At 49.0% G+C, this 13,897-nt stretch overlaps 2 protein-coding genes across 2 annotated transcripts in view; one reads left to right on the top strand and one right to left on the bottom strand.

Moving 5' to 3' along the window:
- Positions 1 to 13,897, bottom strand: part of LOC142311975 (uncharacterized) — a 452,821-nt gene that overhangs the window by 177,650 nt on the left and 261,274 nt on the right. The gene's annotated exons all lie outside the window — the stretch shown is intronic.
- LOC142311970 (uncharacterized) overlaps positions 1 to 13,897 on the top strand; it is a 423,868-nt gene that overhangs the window by 384,728 nt on the left and 25,243 nt on the right. The window contains 1 exon segment of the mRNA XM_075350833.1: positions 8,419 to 8,503. Within this exon segment, the coding sequence (XP_075206948.1) occupies positions 8,419 to 8,503 (85 nt within the window).

Here is a 13,897-nt window from a genome sequence, read left to right as displayed (position 1 = left end):
TTTTATACCATATTCCTGCATCCAATCTACACCTCCTGGCAAAAAAACGCGGTGTTTTGATGCAATTTTTATGTTGCGGTTTTTGCTGCGGTTATTTTTCTGCGATTTTTGCAGCGTTTTTTGCCAGGAGGTGCACATTTGGTGCTGAAATCGTCTGCACCAGCTTTCAGCACCAAATTTCCACCTGCTGGCAGAATTTTTTTTATTTTTGGGTGCCAAGGGATGCAATATTGATGCTGAGATTTGTACACCATATTCCTGTATCCAATCTACACCTCCTAGCAAAAAACGGCGGTGTTTTGACGCAATTTTTATGCCGCGGTTTTTGTTGCTGTCTGAACATGAGCGTGCATGTACCTAGAAACACATGCACGCTCCTGTCAGAAGTTTGCAGCTGTTCTGCAATGTGAGACTCGCGGGAGTTCCACGCAAGTGTGACTACGGCGTAGAAAAAAAACCCGCAGCCGCCCGGTAATGCCGCATCTATTAGATGTGACAATACCGGTGTGCGATACCGGCTCTTCCCGGAGGCGTGATGCGGTGCCAGTCGGGGTAATAGCAGGATTAGCAGCGGTGCACGGCTGCTGCTAAACCCTAGGTTTGTGTGATGGCACAGGCGTCTGTCAGATACCTGCATCACACAAAACTGTAAGTGACAGTAAATAAACACAAGAAATATCAAAAAACTCGCCCGCACATCCAACAAATGTGAACAGGTGCTAACTGAAAAAACATAGTAACTATAAATGCAAACAGTTGCACACTGAAAAAGCCAAAAATGTACTAGGGAAAATATGGCACTGCATTACTGCAAAAGAAAATATGGCACTGCATTACTGCAAAAGAGAGATATTTAGTTTATGTATTGGCCAATGCATGTAAGCCCGGAAACCAAACGGCAAGGTATATCTCTGTAATCCGGGAACCTAACTTAAATGCCACTATCTAGGTTAAAAACATCCATAGCTGGGAAAAATGCCACTATTTGGACTGCAAACCTCCATGTATGGGCAGCTAGGCTCCTGCTATAATGGTTATGAACAGCCAGGTCTTAGGGCGAAGTGCCCAGTCAGAAAGAGACTCACTAGAAATATCAAAAAACTGACCCGCACATCCAACAAATGTGAACAGGTGCTAACTGAAAAAACATAGTAACTATAAATGCAAACAGTTGCACACTGAAAAAGCCAAAAATGTACTAGGGAAAATATGGCACTGCATTATTGCAAAAGAGAGATATTTAGTTTATGTATTGGCCAATGCATGTAAGCCCGGAAACCAAACGGCAAGATATATCTCTGTAATCCGTGAACCTAACTTAAATGCCACTATCTAGGTTAAAAACATCCATAGCTGGGAAAAATGCCACTATTTGGACTGCAAACCTCCATGTATGGGCAGCTAGGCTCCTGCTATAATGGTTATGAACAGCCAGGTCTTAGGGCGAAGTGCCCAGTCAGAAAGAGACTCACTAGAAATATCAAAAATCTCGCCCGCACATCCAACAAATGTGAACAGGTGCTAACTGAAAAAACATAGTAACTTTAAATGCAAACAGTTGCACACTGAAAAAGCCAAAAATGTACTAGGGAAAATATGGCACTGCATTACTGCAAAAGAGAGATATTTAGTTTATGTATTGGCCAATGCATGTAAGCCCGGAAACATATACATAAAGTAAATATCTCTCTTTTGCAGTAATGCAGTGCCATATTTTCCCTAGTACATTTTTTGCTTTTTCAGTGTTCAACTGTTTGCATTTATAGTAAATAAACACAGACACAGAGAACAATCCTTTATTTGAAATAAAGTACAAAACATTTATTAAGCCCAAACACCCTGCAGGTCCGGTGTAATCCACACAATGTCCCACGCTGACACATCCAGCTCTGCTACATCTCAGAGCGAGCGGCTATAGAGAAGACTGCCTGCTCTGAGTGCAGCCTATTACGGAGCCGTGATTAGCGATGACCGCAGCAGACTGTCACAGGCCGGGGGGTGCATCAGCCTGCAACCAATCACAGCTGAGAGGATGACCAGTGGGCGGGGAAAACACGGAAAGCTGTGTGATTGCGTGCACAGCACAGGAAGTGAAAGCGCGACCCAGAAGCAGTATGCCGCCATGACACCCAGTCTCGGTAAGTATGAAACGCTCATTTATTTATTGTTTGGTTTTTTTTTCATTTTTATTATTTGCCGATTCCGGATCGTGCACCCGGAATCCCGCGTTCGGGTCCGGCCCGGAGATAGCGCTGAAACCGCACGGATCCGGACATTTACAGTCCGGGTCCGCTCAGCACTAGCTACAGCTTATTTTCAGGGAATGTGTTAATTTTTTCCCATGAACAAAAATCCACATTTATTCTTCATAAAAAAACAACATTAAGCCCTTCACGACCATGGACGGAAAGATCCGTCATGGTGCCCTGGGCCTTAACGACCAAGGACGGATCTTTCCGTCATGGCGTAATCGCGGCACCGGAGCCTCCGGTGACTGCGAAAAGTTAGCATAAACCGCAGATTCGGGGAGGAGGGGACCTGTACCTGACCTCAGGAGGGGTGGTGCCTCATCCCCGGACCTACGGAAGCTGTGATTGGTTGAGAGGCGTTCGTCAGCCAATCACAGCCACTGTAATGTTCCAGCCATTTAAAATGACTGAAACATTGAAATCCAGCCCTGACCAGTGCAGCTGTAGCACTGGCTATTGGCTGGAGCTGGGTGACCTCACTGGATCACCCTCCCCCAGTTCCAGAAGCTCTGATTGGAGAGATCGGCCTTGTGACCGATCTCTCCAATCGCCATGGACCTGTTGCCGGTGACCGCCCCCGTCACCGTCACTTGTCGTCCCTGCAGCACGCCAGCACAGTGAGTGTATACAGTGCAATGGCAGGGCGACAAGCTCCGGTCCCATGCTGTTATGTAACCGGAGCATGGGACCCGGAAGTTGCCGCGCCGCCATTGCACTGTATGAAACCGGCGAAAAGCCTCCCGATCCGCCGCTGCCCTCCGCGATCTGCCACCTGTCTCCCCGATCTGCTGCCCGCACCCTCACCACCACACCTCCCGATCCGCCGCTGCCCTCCGCGATCTGCCACCTGTCTCCTGATCTGCTGCCCGTACCCCCACTCCTCGTATCTGCTGCCTGCACCCTCACCCCCACACCTCCCGATCCGCCGCTGCCCTCAGTGATCTGCCACCTGTCTCCCGATCTGCTGCCCGCACCCCCACCCCTCGTATCTGCTGCCTGCACCCCCACACCTCCCGATCCGCCGCTGTCCTCCGCGATCTGCCACCTGTCTCCCCGATCTGCTGCCCGCACCCCCACCCCCACACCTCCCGATCTGCCGCTGCCCTCCGCGATCTGCCACCTGTCTCCCCGATCTGCTGCCCGCACCCCCACCCCTCCCGATCCGCCGCTGCCCTCCTCCGTCTGCCACAGTGTCACCGCTCTCCCCGATCTGCTGCCCGGCCCCTCCCCCTCGTGATCGACTGCGCGCCCCCTCTCCTCTGTTATGCGCTGCGCGCCCCCTCTCCTCCGTTATGCGCTGCGCGCCCCCTCTCCTCCGTTATGCGCTGCCCGCCACTCCCCCTCGTGATGTGCTGCCCACTCCCCCCCACCTCTCACCCCCGTGATCGGCTACCCGCCCCCTCCCCTGTCACCCCCGTGATGTGTGCTCCCTCCCCTGTCACCCCCGTGATGTGTGCTCCCTCCCCTGTCACCCCCGTGATGTGTGCTCCCTCCCCTGTCACCCCCGTGATGTGTGCTCCCTCCCCTGTCACCCCCGTGATGTGTGCTCCCTCCCCTGTCACCCCCGTGATGTGTGCTCCCTCCCCTGTCACCCCCGTGATGTGTGCTCCCTCCCCTGTCACCCCCGTGATGTGTGCTCCCTCCCCTGTCACCCCCGTGATGTGTGCTCCCTCCCCTGTCACCCCCCGTGATGTGTGCTCCCTCCCCTGTCACCCCCGTGATGTGTGCTCCCTCCCCTGTCACCCCCGTGATGTGTGCTCCCTCCCCTGTCACCCCCGTGATGTGTGCTCCCTCCCCTGTCACCCCCGTGATGTGTGCTCCCTCCCCTGTCACCCCCGTGATGTGTGCTCCCTCCCCTGTCACCCCCGTGATGTGTGCTCCCTCCCCTGTCACCCCCGTGATGTGTGCTCCCTCCCCTCTCACCCCCGTGATGTGTGCTCCCTCACCTCTCACCCCCGTGATGTGTGCTCCCTCACCTCTCACCCCCGTGATGTGTGCTCCCTCACCTCTCACCCCCGTGATGTGTGCTCCCTCACCTCTCACCCCCGTGATGTGTGCTCCCTCCCCTGTCACCCCCGTGATCTGTGCTCCCTCACCTCTCACCCCCGTGATCTGTGCTCTGCTCCCCTGTCTCCCCCGTGATCTGTGCTGCGCTCCCTCTCTCACCTCTCACCCTCCCCGATCTGCTGCCTCCTTCATCTCCTGTGATCCTGCTGCCTAGATCCATCCTGTAAGGTAACTATCCCCAATCTCACCTCCCACACCCCATCCCCCCCATCCCCCCTTCACCCCATCCTCTGCCGCTCCTGCATCCACTGCGCCCTCTCCCATCCGCCCCCACCCTATCCCAGCCGCCTCCACCCTATCCCAGCCGCCTCTGTCTCACAATCACAGATGCTACCTTTATATGCCGCTGCCGCCCCCCATCTGCCGCTGTTCTGATCCATCCTGTAATTATTGTTCGTGGCTCTTTTCTAACTATCCCCAATCGCATCTCCCACTCCTTCTCCCCCCCTCCTCCCCCACCCGCTTGCCGCCAAGTGCTGATCAGCTACGTGATTGGCTGATAAGGTACGTAATTGTTGCTCTAGTTTTTGCTTTTTTTGTACACCCCAAATTAAAAAAAAACCAAAAAACTTGAACAATTAGGTACCTGATCAGCAAGCGTCCTGCAGTCGTACTCGACTTTGGACAGGACTTTTTTCCATCCCACCTAGTTCCCCTCCCCCCCCCCCTTTTTTGCAGAACATTCATGCGTGCGCCCTGTTTTATTTTTCTATGCCATGGGGGGTCTAGTTTCCAAAAATGGGGTCACATGTGGGGGAGCTCCACTGTTTCGGCACCTCAGGGGGTCTCCAAACACAACATGGAATACGCTAAATATCCCAGACAATTTTGCGTTTGAAAAGTCAAATGACGCTCCTTGCATTCCAAGCCCTGCTGTGCGCCCAAACATTTGATTTCCACCACATAGGAGGTATCTGTGTACTCAGGAGAAATTGCACCATACATTTTATGGTGCAATTTTTCCTGATACCCTTGTGAAAACAAAAAGCTACCTGGTTGAAGTAACAATTTTGTGGTAAAAAAAATTTTTATTTTCACGGCTCAACTCTATTAACTTTTGTGAAGCCCCCAGAGGATCAAAGTGCTCAATAAACATCTAGATAAATTCCATGAGCGGTCTAGTTTCCAAAATGGGGTCACATGTGGGGGAGCTCCACTGTTTCGGCATCTCAGGGGCTCTCCAAACGCAACATGGTGCGGCTAACGATTCCAGCTAATTTTCTGTTCAAAAAGTCAAATGACGCTCCTTCCCTTCCGAATCCTGCGGTGCGCCCAAACAGTGGTTTTTCGCCGCATATGAGGTATCTGCGTGCTCAGAAGAAATTGCCCAACAAATTTTGTGGGTTCATTTAATCCTGCTACCCTTGTGAAATGCAATATTTGAGGCTAAATTAACATTTTTGTTGCAAAAAGTAAAATGTTCATTTTTTCCTTTCACATTGCTTTAGTTACTGTGAAGCACGAGAAGGGTTAATAACCTTGTTGAATGTGGTTTTGAGTAGCCTGAGGGGTGCCGTTTTTGGAACGGTGTCACTTTTGGGTGTTTTGTGTCATGTAGACCTTTCAAAATCCCTTTAAATGTGATGTGGTCCCTAAAAAAAAAAGTGGCTTTGTAAATTTTGTTGTAAAAATGAGAAATTGCTCATAAACTTTGAACCCCTATAACTTCCTTAAATTTTTTTTTTTTTCCCCAAAATTGTTCTGATGTAAAGTAGACATGTGGGAAATGTTATTTATTAATTATTTTGTGTCATATGTCTCGTTGATTTTAGAGCATAAAAATTCAAAGTTCGAAAATTACAAAATGTTCAAAATTTTTGCGAAATTTCTGTTTTTTTCACAAAGAAACACAAAAAATATCGGCCTAAATTTACCACTAACATGAAGCCCAATATGTCACGAAAAAACAATCTCAGAATCACCGGGATCCGTTGAAGCATTCCAGAGTTATAACCTCATAAAGTGACACTGGTCAAAATTGCAAAAAATGGCCCGGTCTTTAGGGTCAAAATAGGCTTGGGGCTGAAGGGGTTAATTAAAATATAGTCATATTGTATTCTGGAACATCAACATAACTCTCCAAACCCTGTGTATAACACGGTTGTGTGTCTATCTATACTTCAATACATCCTTCTATCTATTATCTATATATTTATATATCTCTTCTCTATCTATCTAGATAGATAGATAATACATACATATTAGAGATTTTATCTATCTATCTATCTATCTATCTATCTATCTATCTTATTCAACCATCCCTCCACACACACTGGACATACATACCAGCTTGCCTCTTCTTCAGCTTTAGATTCCTGCAATGATCTTTGGTCACAAAATGTGATGTCACAAAGTTCCTTAAGCAGTGTTATCACGATATATAACCCCTGAGACCCCTAGGAGAATGGGGGGCCCTGTGAACTTTCCCTGTTTGCTCTCCCATCCCCCTAATGCCAGTTCTGCATACCAGCCTGCCTCCTGTTCAGTTCTTTTAGACTCCTGCAATTGAGACCATTAAGAGTCATCAAAGGTCCTTAAACAATGTGAACCTCAGAATACAACTGTTGGAGCCCCTAATAGAGTAGGGCCCTAATAAATGTGAAATTTGACTCCACCTAACACCAGCAATGACTGTATGTAGGACTTATTTTTGGAGTAGGGCTTACATTTCAAGCATACTCCAAAAATCCTGCAAAATCATGCTAGGGCTTATTTTCGGGGAAACACAGTAGATTACCCAGGACCAGTATTGCAAAAATTGCCAATTTCCCTGAATTTGTACATGTACAGATGTGAAGAGTATAATGGATTGATGAGATAATGGAAAAGCATCCAGTGATATTGGGTCCTGTAGATGTAATGGTGCTGGGAATGTTTTCTGGGCTGATCCTTGGTTTTCGGATACCTGTAAATGGATGTGTGGACACTAAAGATTACCTAACCATAGTAACAGACTAAGTTCCTCTCTTCATAGCAGCTGATTACTGTTTGGTGGAAGGACAATAACCCATGCCATAATATTTATGTAATCTCTGTAATTCTCCCCTGCCCAGCTGCAATGCTTACCATCTGTAACTCACCTCTACCCAGCTGCAGGGCTGACACTCTGTATCTCTCCCCTGCCCAGCTGCTGGACTGACAGTCTGTAATACCGTCTGCCAAGCTGCAGGTCTCACACTCTGTAACTCTCCTCTGCCCAGCTGCAGGACTGACCCTCTGTAATTCTCCCGTGCCCAGCTGCAGGGCTGACCCTCTGTAACTCTTCCCTGCCCAGCTGCAGGGCTGATCCTCTGTAACTCTCCTCTGCCCAGCTGCAGGGCTGACCCTCTGTAACTCTTCCCTGCCCAGCTGCAGGGCTGATCCTCTGTAACTCTCCTCTGCCCAGCTGCAGGACTGACCCTCTGTAATTCTCCCGTGCCCAGCTGCAGGGCTGACCCTCTGAATCTCTCCCCTGCCCAGCTGCAGGGCTGACCCTCTGAATCTCTCCCCTGCCCAGCTGCAGGGCTGACCCTCTTTTTTTTCTCTCCCCTGCCCGCTGCAGGGCTGCCCCTCTGTAACTCACCCCTGCCCAGCTGCAGGGTTCCCTGAGTTTCAGCCTTCACAGTCCTCAGATCTTAGTCCTATAGAGCATCTCTGGGACGAGGTAGAATGGGATGTTCAGTGCCTGTCAGCTCCTCAGTCTAATTTTCGGTAAATGTAAGAAGCTTTCATGTCCCCATGGGCCTGTAATCCTGCAGAACTATTTCATCACCTGGAATCTTTCATGTGATAAATTGCTGAACTCCTAAATGCCAAAGGAAATCCAACTCTACTAGATGGTGTCTGTAATAATGTGGCCATTCAGTGTATGGTTTATACTTGGTGGAGATGACAGGACAAAGCTGATCATAGACATTAGATGTTGTCTGGATCTTCTCACAATTTTCTGGTTATGGAGACTGCTGGTTACAATTAGGAGGCGACAGGTTGGATTATACAGGAGACCTGCAGCTCTGTGATATCTACTGCTGTCAGTTTTGTTCATTTATGATCTTTTCTGTTCTTCTAAATCGTTTCACGTGACTTCTCCATTTGTCTGTGACTTTTACAATATTATTTTCAGGGTGAAGATCTGAGCCATATTACAGAGACATATGTGAGGGTTGATGAGCGGAGTAAAGAGGAGATTCCTACAGATAACCGCACAGGTGAGTAGTGACCACTAAATGCAGAGAAGTCACAGATTTTACTCCATCACTGGCTTCTATAATAACTTTATATCTTTTATCAGAGTGTGTTCACATGGAATTTTTGTGTTTAATAGTTTTAACTTAAGAAAGTAAACTTAAGAGACAGGGTTACATCTCAAATGCAACCCCTTGGAACCTGTTGTAAAGTCTGCACAAAAAAAATGTTCAACCTATTATACCTGGTATAAAAATGGCTGCAGCCTGCTTTCCGGCACAGTTTGTGGAAGGAGTAATAGTAGAACAGTTTATTCCACCACTACGTGAATCTGGATTGCCCAAAGAGATCCCGAGAATGCAGACGACCTTGTGAGCCTCATGGAAACATACTTGGCTGTGGAGAACTCCTTGAGCAATCGGAGGAGCCTGAGGTCTTTTTTCTGGGAAACCCAAAACAGGGTCCAAGTCCACATCTGAGATGTGTACAAAAACTCAGGAGGAGTTAAGTCAGCTTCAAGGGGTACCTCTTATACCATTGTCTGTTACAGGTGTCATGCCCGGGTTTGTATATCAGCCCATTCTCCGCTGGTACAAAAAACGATGGTCTGTTTCGTATTCAGACACTTTTAATTTTTTTTGTACATACCATGTGCAGTGCCGTAGCGCACCCTGGTGAGGATTCTCTGCTGTGCCAGTCGCCTATGAATGTTCTCCAAGTTACGTGGCTCCTGGGCTCAAGGGGATTGGCAACCCTGATAAGGGCCACACTTCTACATGTGCTAGTGTGCCGCCCCCAGGAGCAGCCGAACTGCTCGGATCCGGAGTTTTGCTGTGCCTCGAAGGTCTACGGACCCGGGGCTCAGCGTCCTCTCAATTGAAAAGGGGGGGAATATTTACAAGGGGAGAGTTCGTGACGCCACCCGTGGTTCGCGGTAAGGAGAGTACCGCCGCTGCCGATGGGAGTACCCGGGGGAGATGGAGTGGGGCAGCCTGATGGTGTTCCCTCCACGGGTAAGAGAGATCCCGGGACTCTGGAGAGGAGGGTGGCGAATAACACTGTGGGGGCTATGCGGGCAGGCAGGACACAGGGAGAGCAGTGTACTCACTCAGGCTGTGTGGAGGTTGGTGCAACCATTAAGCAAACTCTGACACAGGGGTAAACCAAGTCTCTGGGTGCCGCTGCCACTCTGGGGACCTCGTCCGGATATCCGTCCCTGCTGGTATTGCTTAGTGGTCCGGAGCCTGCCTCCATGCACAATTATGTAGATGTTCCTGAGTGACCCTTCGGCCTGCAGTTGTCAGGGTCCCTATATTTTAATAGTGGAGCCGTGCTCTCGATGGCTGACACTTGGGATCTTTGCAGGCTACATAAGCTGAAAAGCCCTATCCCCCTCGTTGTGTTGGCGCCTTCGATCTCTGAGCTCTTGGGGAAGTTCATTAAGAGACTATCCTCCACAGGTGAATTACCAGGTTGCGTGAAGCTACTCCCTGATCTAGGGGCCTTTACCCCGCCGTGCTCAGTACCGGTCCGGTTACTGGACTTTCTGGTGCCGACCGCTCTCCAAAACTAAATCTGGGCACCCTTCTCCAATACCCTGCGACCAGGTCTCCGACACCTCCGGTCCCAGACCACCATCTGCGACCTAACCAAGGTCACTCAGGGAGCTACAACTCCCTCAGCTCCTCACTCTCTGAGGGCTACTACTCATTTGACCGTGTCCGTCCCACCTATCTGCCTGACCCCTAGGCGGCTGGCCTTGTTCCAGCTAGACCACCCACGGGTGTGCCTGACAGGGTGTGGTGTGAGGTGTCGTTTGGTATTGCTTCCATCAGCACTCAAATCCTATGTGTAGGAACCCAGAACCATGGAGGGTGAGTTCTGCACCATAAGAGAAAGGGGTGCAGTTGCCTGTGACACCCTGATAGAGTCAGGGGTGTCACACTGGTCCCTGGAAAGGAGGTGTGGGGTAAAGTGTATCCATTGAGATGCCAGGAACTATCCCTTGGCGGAGGTTGACATACACACAGACTGTGGTTATTGGCTTGTTGTATGCTATTGGTATCGGTCGAGATTTTCCGTTGTTCTGGGACTTCTGGCTATAATCTGTAGCACCTACAGTCGTGGCCAAAAGTTTTGAGAATGACACCAAAATTATATTTTCACATGATCTGTTGCCCTCTGGTTTTTAATTGTGTTTGTCTGATGTTTACATCACATACAGAAATATAATTGCAATCATATTAAGTTGGCATGAGACAAGACTAGTGGTAGCGCTCACCTCTTCTTCTCCTAATAAGCTGTTTTCCAGATGTCCCAAACAATCGAAAAGGGGATTCATCTGAGAAAATGACTTTACCCCAGTCCTCAGCAGTCCACTCCCTGTACCTTTTGCAGAATATCAGTCGGTCCCTGATGTTTTTTCTGGAGAGAAGTGGCTTCTTTGCTACCCTCCTTGAAACCAGGCCTTGCTCAAGCAGTCTCCGCCTCACAGTGCGTGCAGAAGCACTCACACCAGCCTGCTGCCATTGCTGAGCTAGCTCGGCACTGCTGGTAGTCCGATCCCGCAGCTGAAACAGCTTTAAGATACGGTCCTGGCGTTTGCTGGTCCTTCTTGTGCGTCCTGGAGCCTTTTTGGCAACAATGGAAGCTCTCTCCTTGAAGTTCTTGATGATGCGATAGATTTTTGACGGAGGTGCAATCTTTGTAGCTGCGATACTCTTCCCTGTTAGACCATTTTTGTGCAGAGCAATGATGGCTGCACGTGTTTCTTTAGAGATAACCATGGTTAACTGAAGAGAAACAATGATACCAAGCACCAGCCTCCTTTTAAAGTGTCCAGTGGTGTCATTCTTACTTAATCATGACTGATCGCCAGCCCTGTCCTCATCAACACCCACACCTGTGTTAATGGAACAATCACAAAAACAATGTTAGCTGCTCCTTTTAAGGCAGGAATGCAATGATGTTGAAATGTGTTTTGGGGGTTAAAGTTCATTTTCTTAGCCAATATTAACTTTGCAAGTAATTGCTGTTAAGCTGATCACTCTTTATGACATTCTGGAGTATATGCAAATTGCCATTAGAAAAACTTAAGCAGTAGACTTTGTAAAAATTAATATTTGTAGCATTCTCAAAACTTTTGGCCATGACTGTAGTCATCCGGTATGCCACCAGTATTCGGCAATGTAAACATGATGTTACTGGTTAATTTTTTTTTCACTTTACTGGCTAGAAAGGAGGATAAGGCAGCATCCCCTACTGCCGGGGGCCATTTGGACTTTTCTACTAACCTTTGGGGGCCGCACAAAATTATCAACTTGAAAATTACCTTAATATATTTGGTCAAACAGTTAATTAACTCATCCCTACTGTGGTGGCTGGAGCTGCTTTTCTTTGCTGCAGCTGTGATGTTACGTGGTATTGATCATGTTGCTTCTCATAACTGCTTTTCCAGGTTTATCTCGGTCAGGAGAGGCTGGCGGCATAAACATTACAGGAGACAGTGGGGCGCATAATTTACAGGAGACGCTGGGGAGTACACATCACCGCAGACGCTGGGGCGCATAAATTACAGGAGACGCTTGGGGCATATACATCATGGGAGGGGCTGGGTGCATATACATTGCTGTAGTGGCTGGGGGCATATAATTTTACATGATGGGCTGGGCATATACATCACAGGATGAGCTGGGGGCATATACATCACAGGATGGGCTGGGGGCATATACATCACAAGAGAGACTGGGGCACAGACATCACTGGGGGGGGCACGGATAGCACTGGCGGTGGCACGGGCAGCACTAGCGGGGCATAGACAGGACTGGGGGACAAGGACAGCACTGGTGGGGTCATGGACAGCACTAGGTGGGCAAGTACATGACTGCGAGGGGTGGCACACATCACTGGGGGGAGAGGTGGCTCGGACAGCATTAGGTGGTGCAGACAGCACTAGCGAGGCACAGACAGGACTGGGGGTCATGGACAGTACTTGGGGAGCATGGACAGCACTAGGGGGTTGTGGATAGCAGTGGGGGGGACACAGCACTTGGAGGCACACAGCACTGGGGGCTGGCACACACACTACTAGGGGTACACAGCAGTGGGGTGCGGCCTCATAACCCTGGGCAGGAGGAGTTACATAGCACAGGTCTGGGAGGCATGTGCAGCAGAGAGGCTGGTAAAGCTGCTGCTCCTCTAGTTCTTCTGTGTGACGGGAGCACTCACGCTGACCCCACCCACAAGTTAAGCCCTGAGCACACTGGCACAGGCCAGCATGAGGACCACTTGGTATGCGCATGTAGGTGCATGCACGTCCTAGTCGCATTACCATTAGGATTTAAAGGGCCTGCAACCGGTAAGACCGCTGCCGCCCAAGTACTGCGGTACCCGTGAATGTGCCCTGGGGCCGCAGGAAAAGTCATCGCAGGCCGCAAACAGCTCGCGGGCCAGAGGTTCCCCATCCCAGCCCTAAAGCCAATATCCCACATAACCCTGGCCCCATCAGAAGTCCAGATAATAAAAAATACATTCCCCTTCCGGTAGCAGACAAAGGCGATTAAATACTTGGGAGTAAATATTCCAACTAGGCTTGAACTGTTGTATGCTATAAACTATCAGACCTTGTTATCCAAAAACCTAAAGGATCTTGAATCGAACAGCAGGAAGAGCTTATCTTGGTTCGGAAGGATAAATTCCTTCAAAATGGATATTTTACCACGATTTTTATATATCTTCCAAACAGTACCCATTATCCCTCCGGCGGCTTTTTTCAAGACTCTTAAAACCGCACTGACCCGATATATATGGAATGGAGCTAAGCCCAGGATTAGCTATCAGATTCTTACAAGATCGAAAGCAAATGGAGGGGCGGCACTACCAGACTTGCGAGTTTATCATCAAGCATCTTTGTCAGCCCAGCTTATTGATTGGCATTTTCATGCCCAATCTAAACAATGGGTATCATTAGAACAAGAATGCTCCCGGACAGTGTTGAAAAGAATCCCCTGGATTTCCCCTGGACAGGAAACACAGGTTGAACCTGGGGGGATATTGCTTACGGCCACATTGAAAGTGTGGGACCATATAAAAATTAAAAAGGGGCTAACTAGTGCTGCTTCTCCATTAACTCCCCTGTTTGACAACCCTGACTTCCCATCGGGATGTTTGGTGGAGGGATTCTTGGGATGGAGCAGGGGGTCTGATATCAGAATGGGTAACATATAAGGGAGGGGTCACTCCCATCATTTGAGGAGTTACAGATCCAATCCCCATCTCGACGACTAAAGTGGATGGAATACTTACAGCTAAGGTCATTCGTAAATTCCAAATTTGGGGGGGAGATCTCCTCATTCGATACCGACCACACCATTCGAACGTTTATTCTTAAGGGAGACGCCACCCACACACCCAATATC

Source organism: Anomaloglossus baeobatrachus, chromosome 5, assembly GCF_048569485.1.
Source record: "Anomaloglossus baeobatrachus isolate aAnoBae1 chromosome 5, aAnoBae1.hap1, whole genome shotgun sequence".
Taxonomy (NCBI): Eukaryota; Metazoa; Chordata; class Amphibia; order Anura; family Aromobatidae; genus Anomaloglossus; species Anomaloglossus baeobatrachus.
The sequence above is the reverse complement of the archived record's forward strand: the minus strand, read 5'-3'. Positions and strand labels throughout refer to the sequence as shown.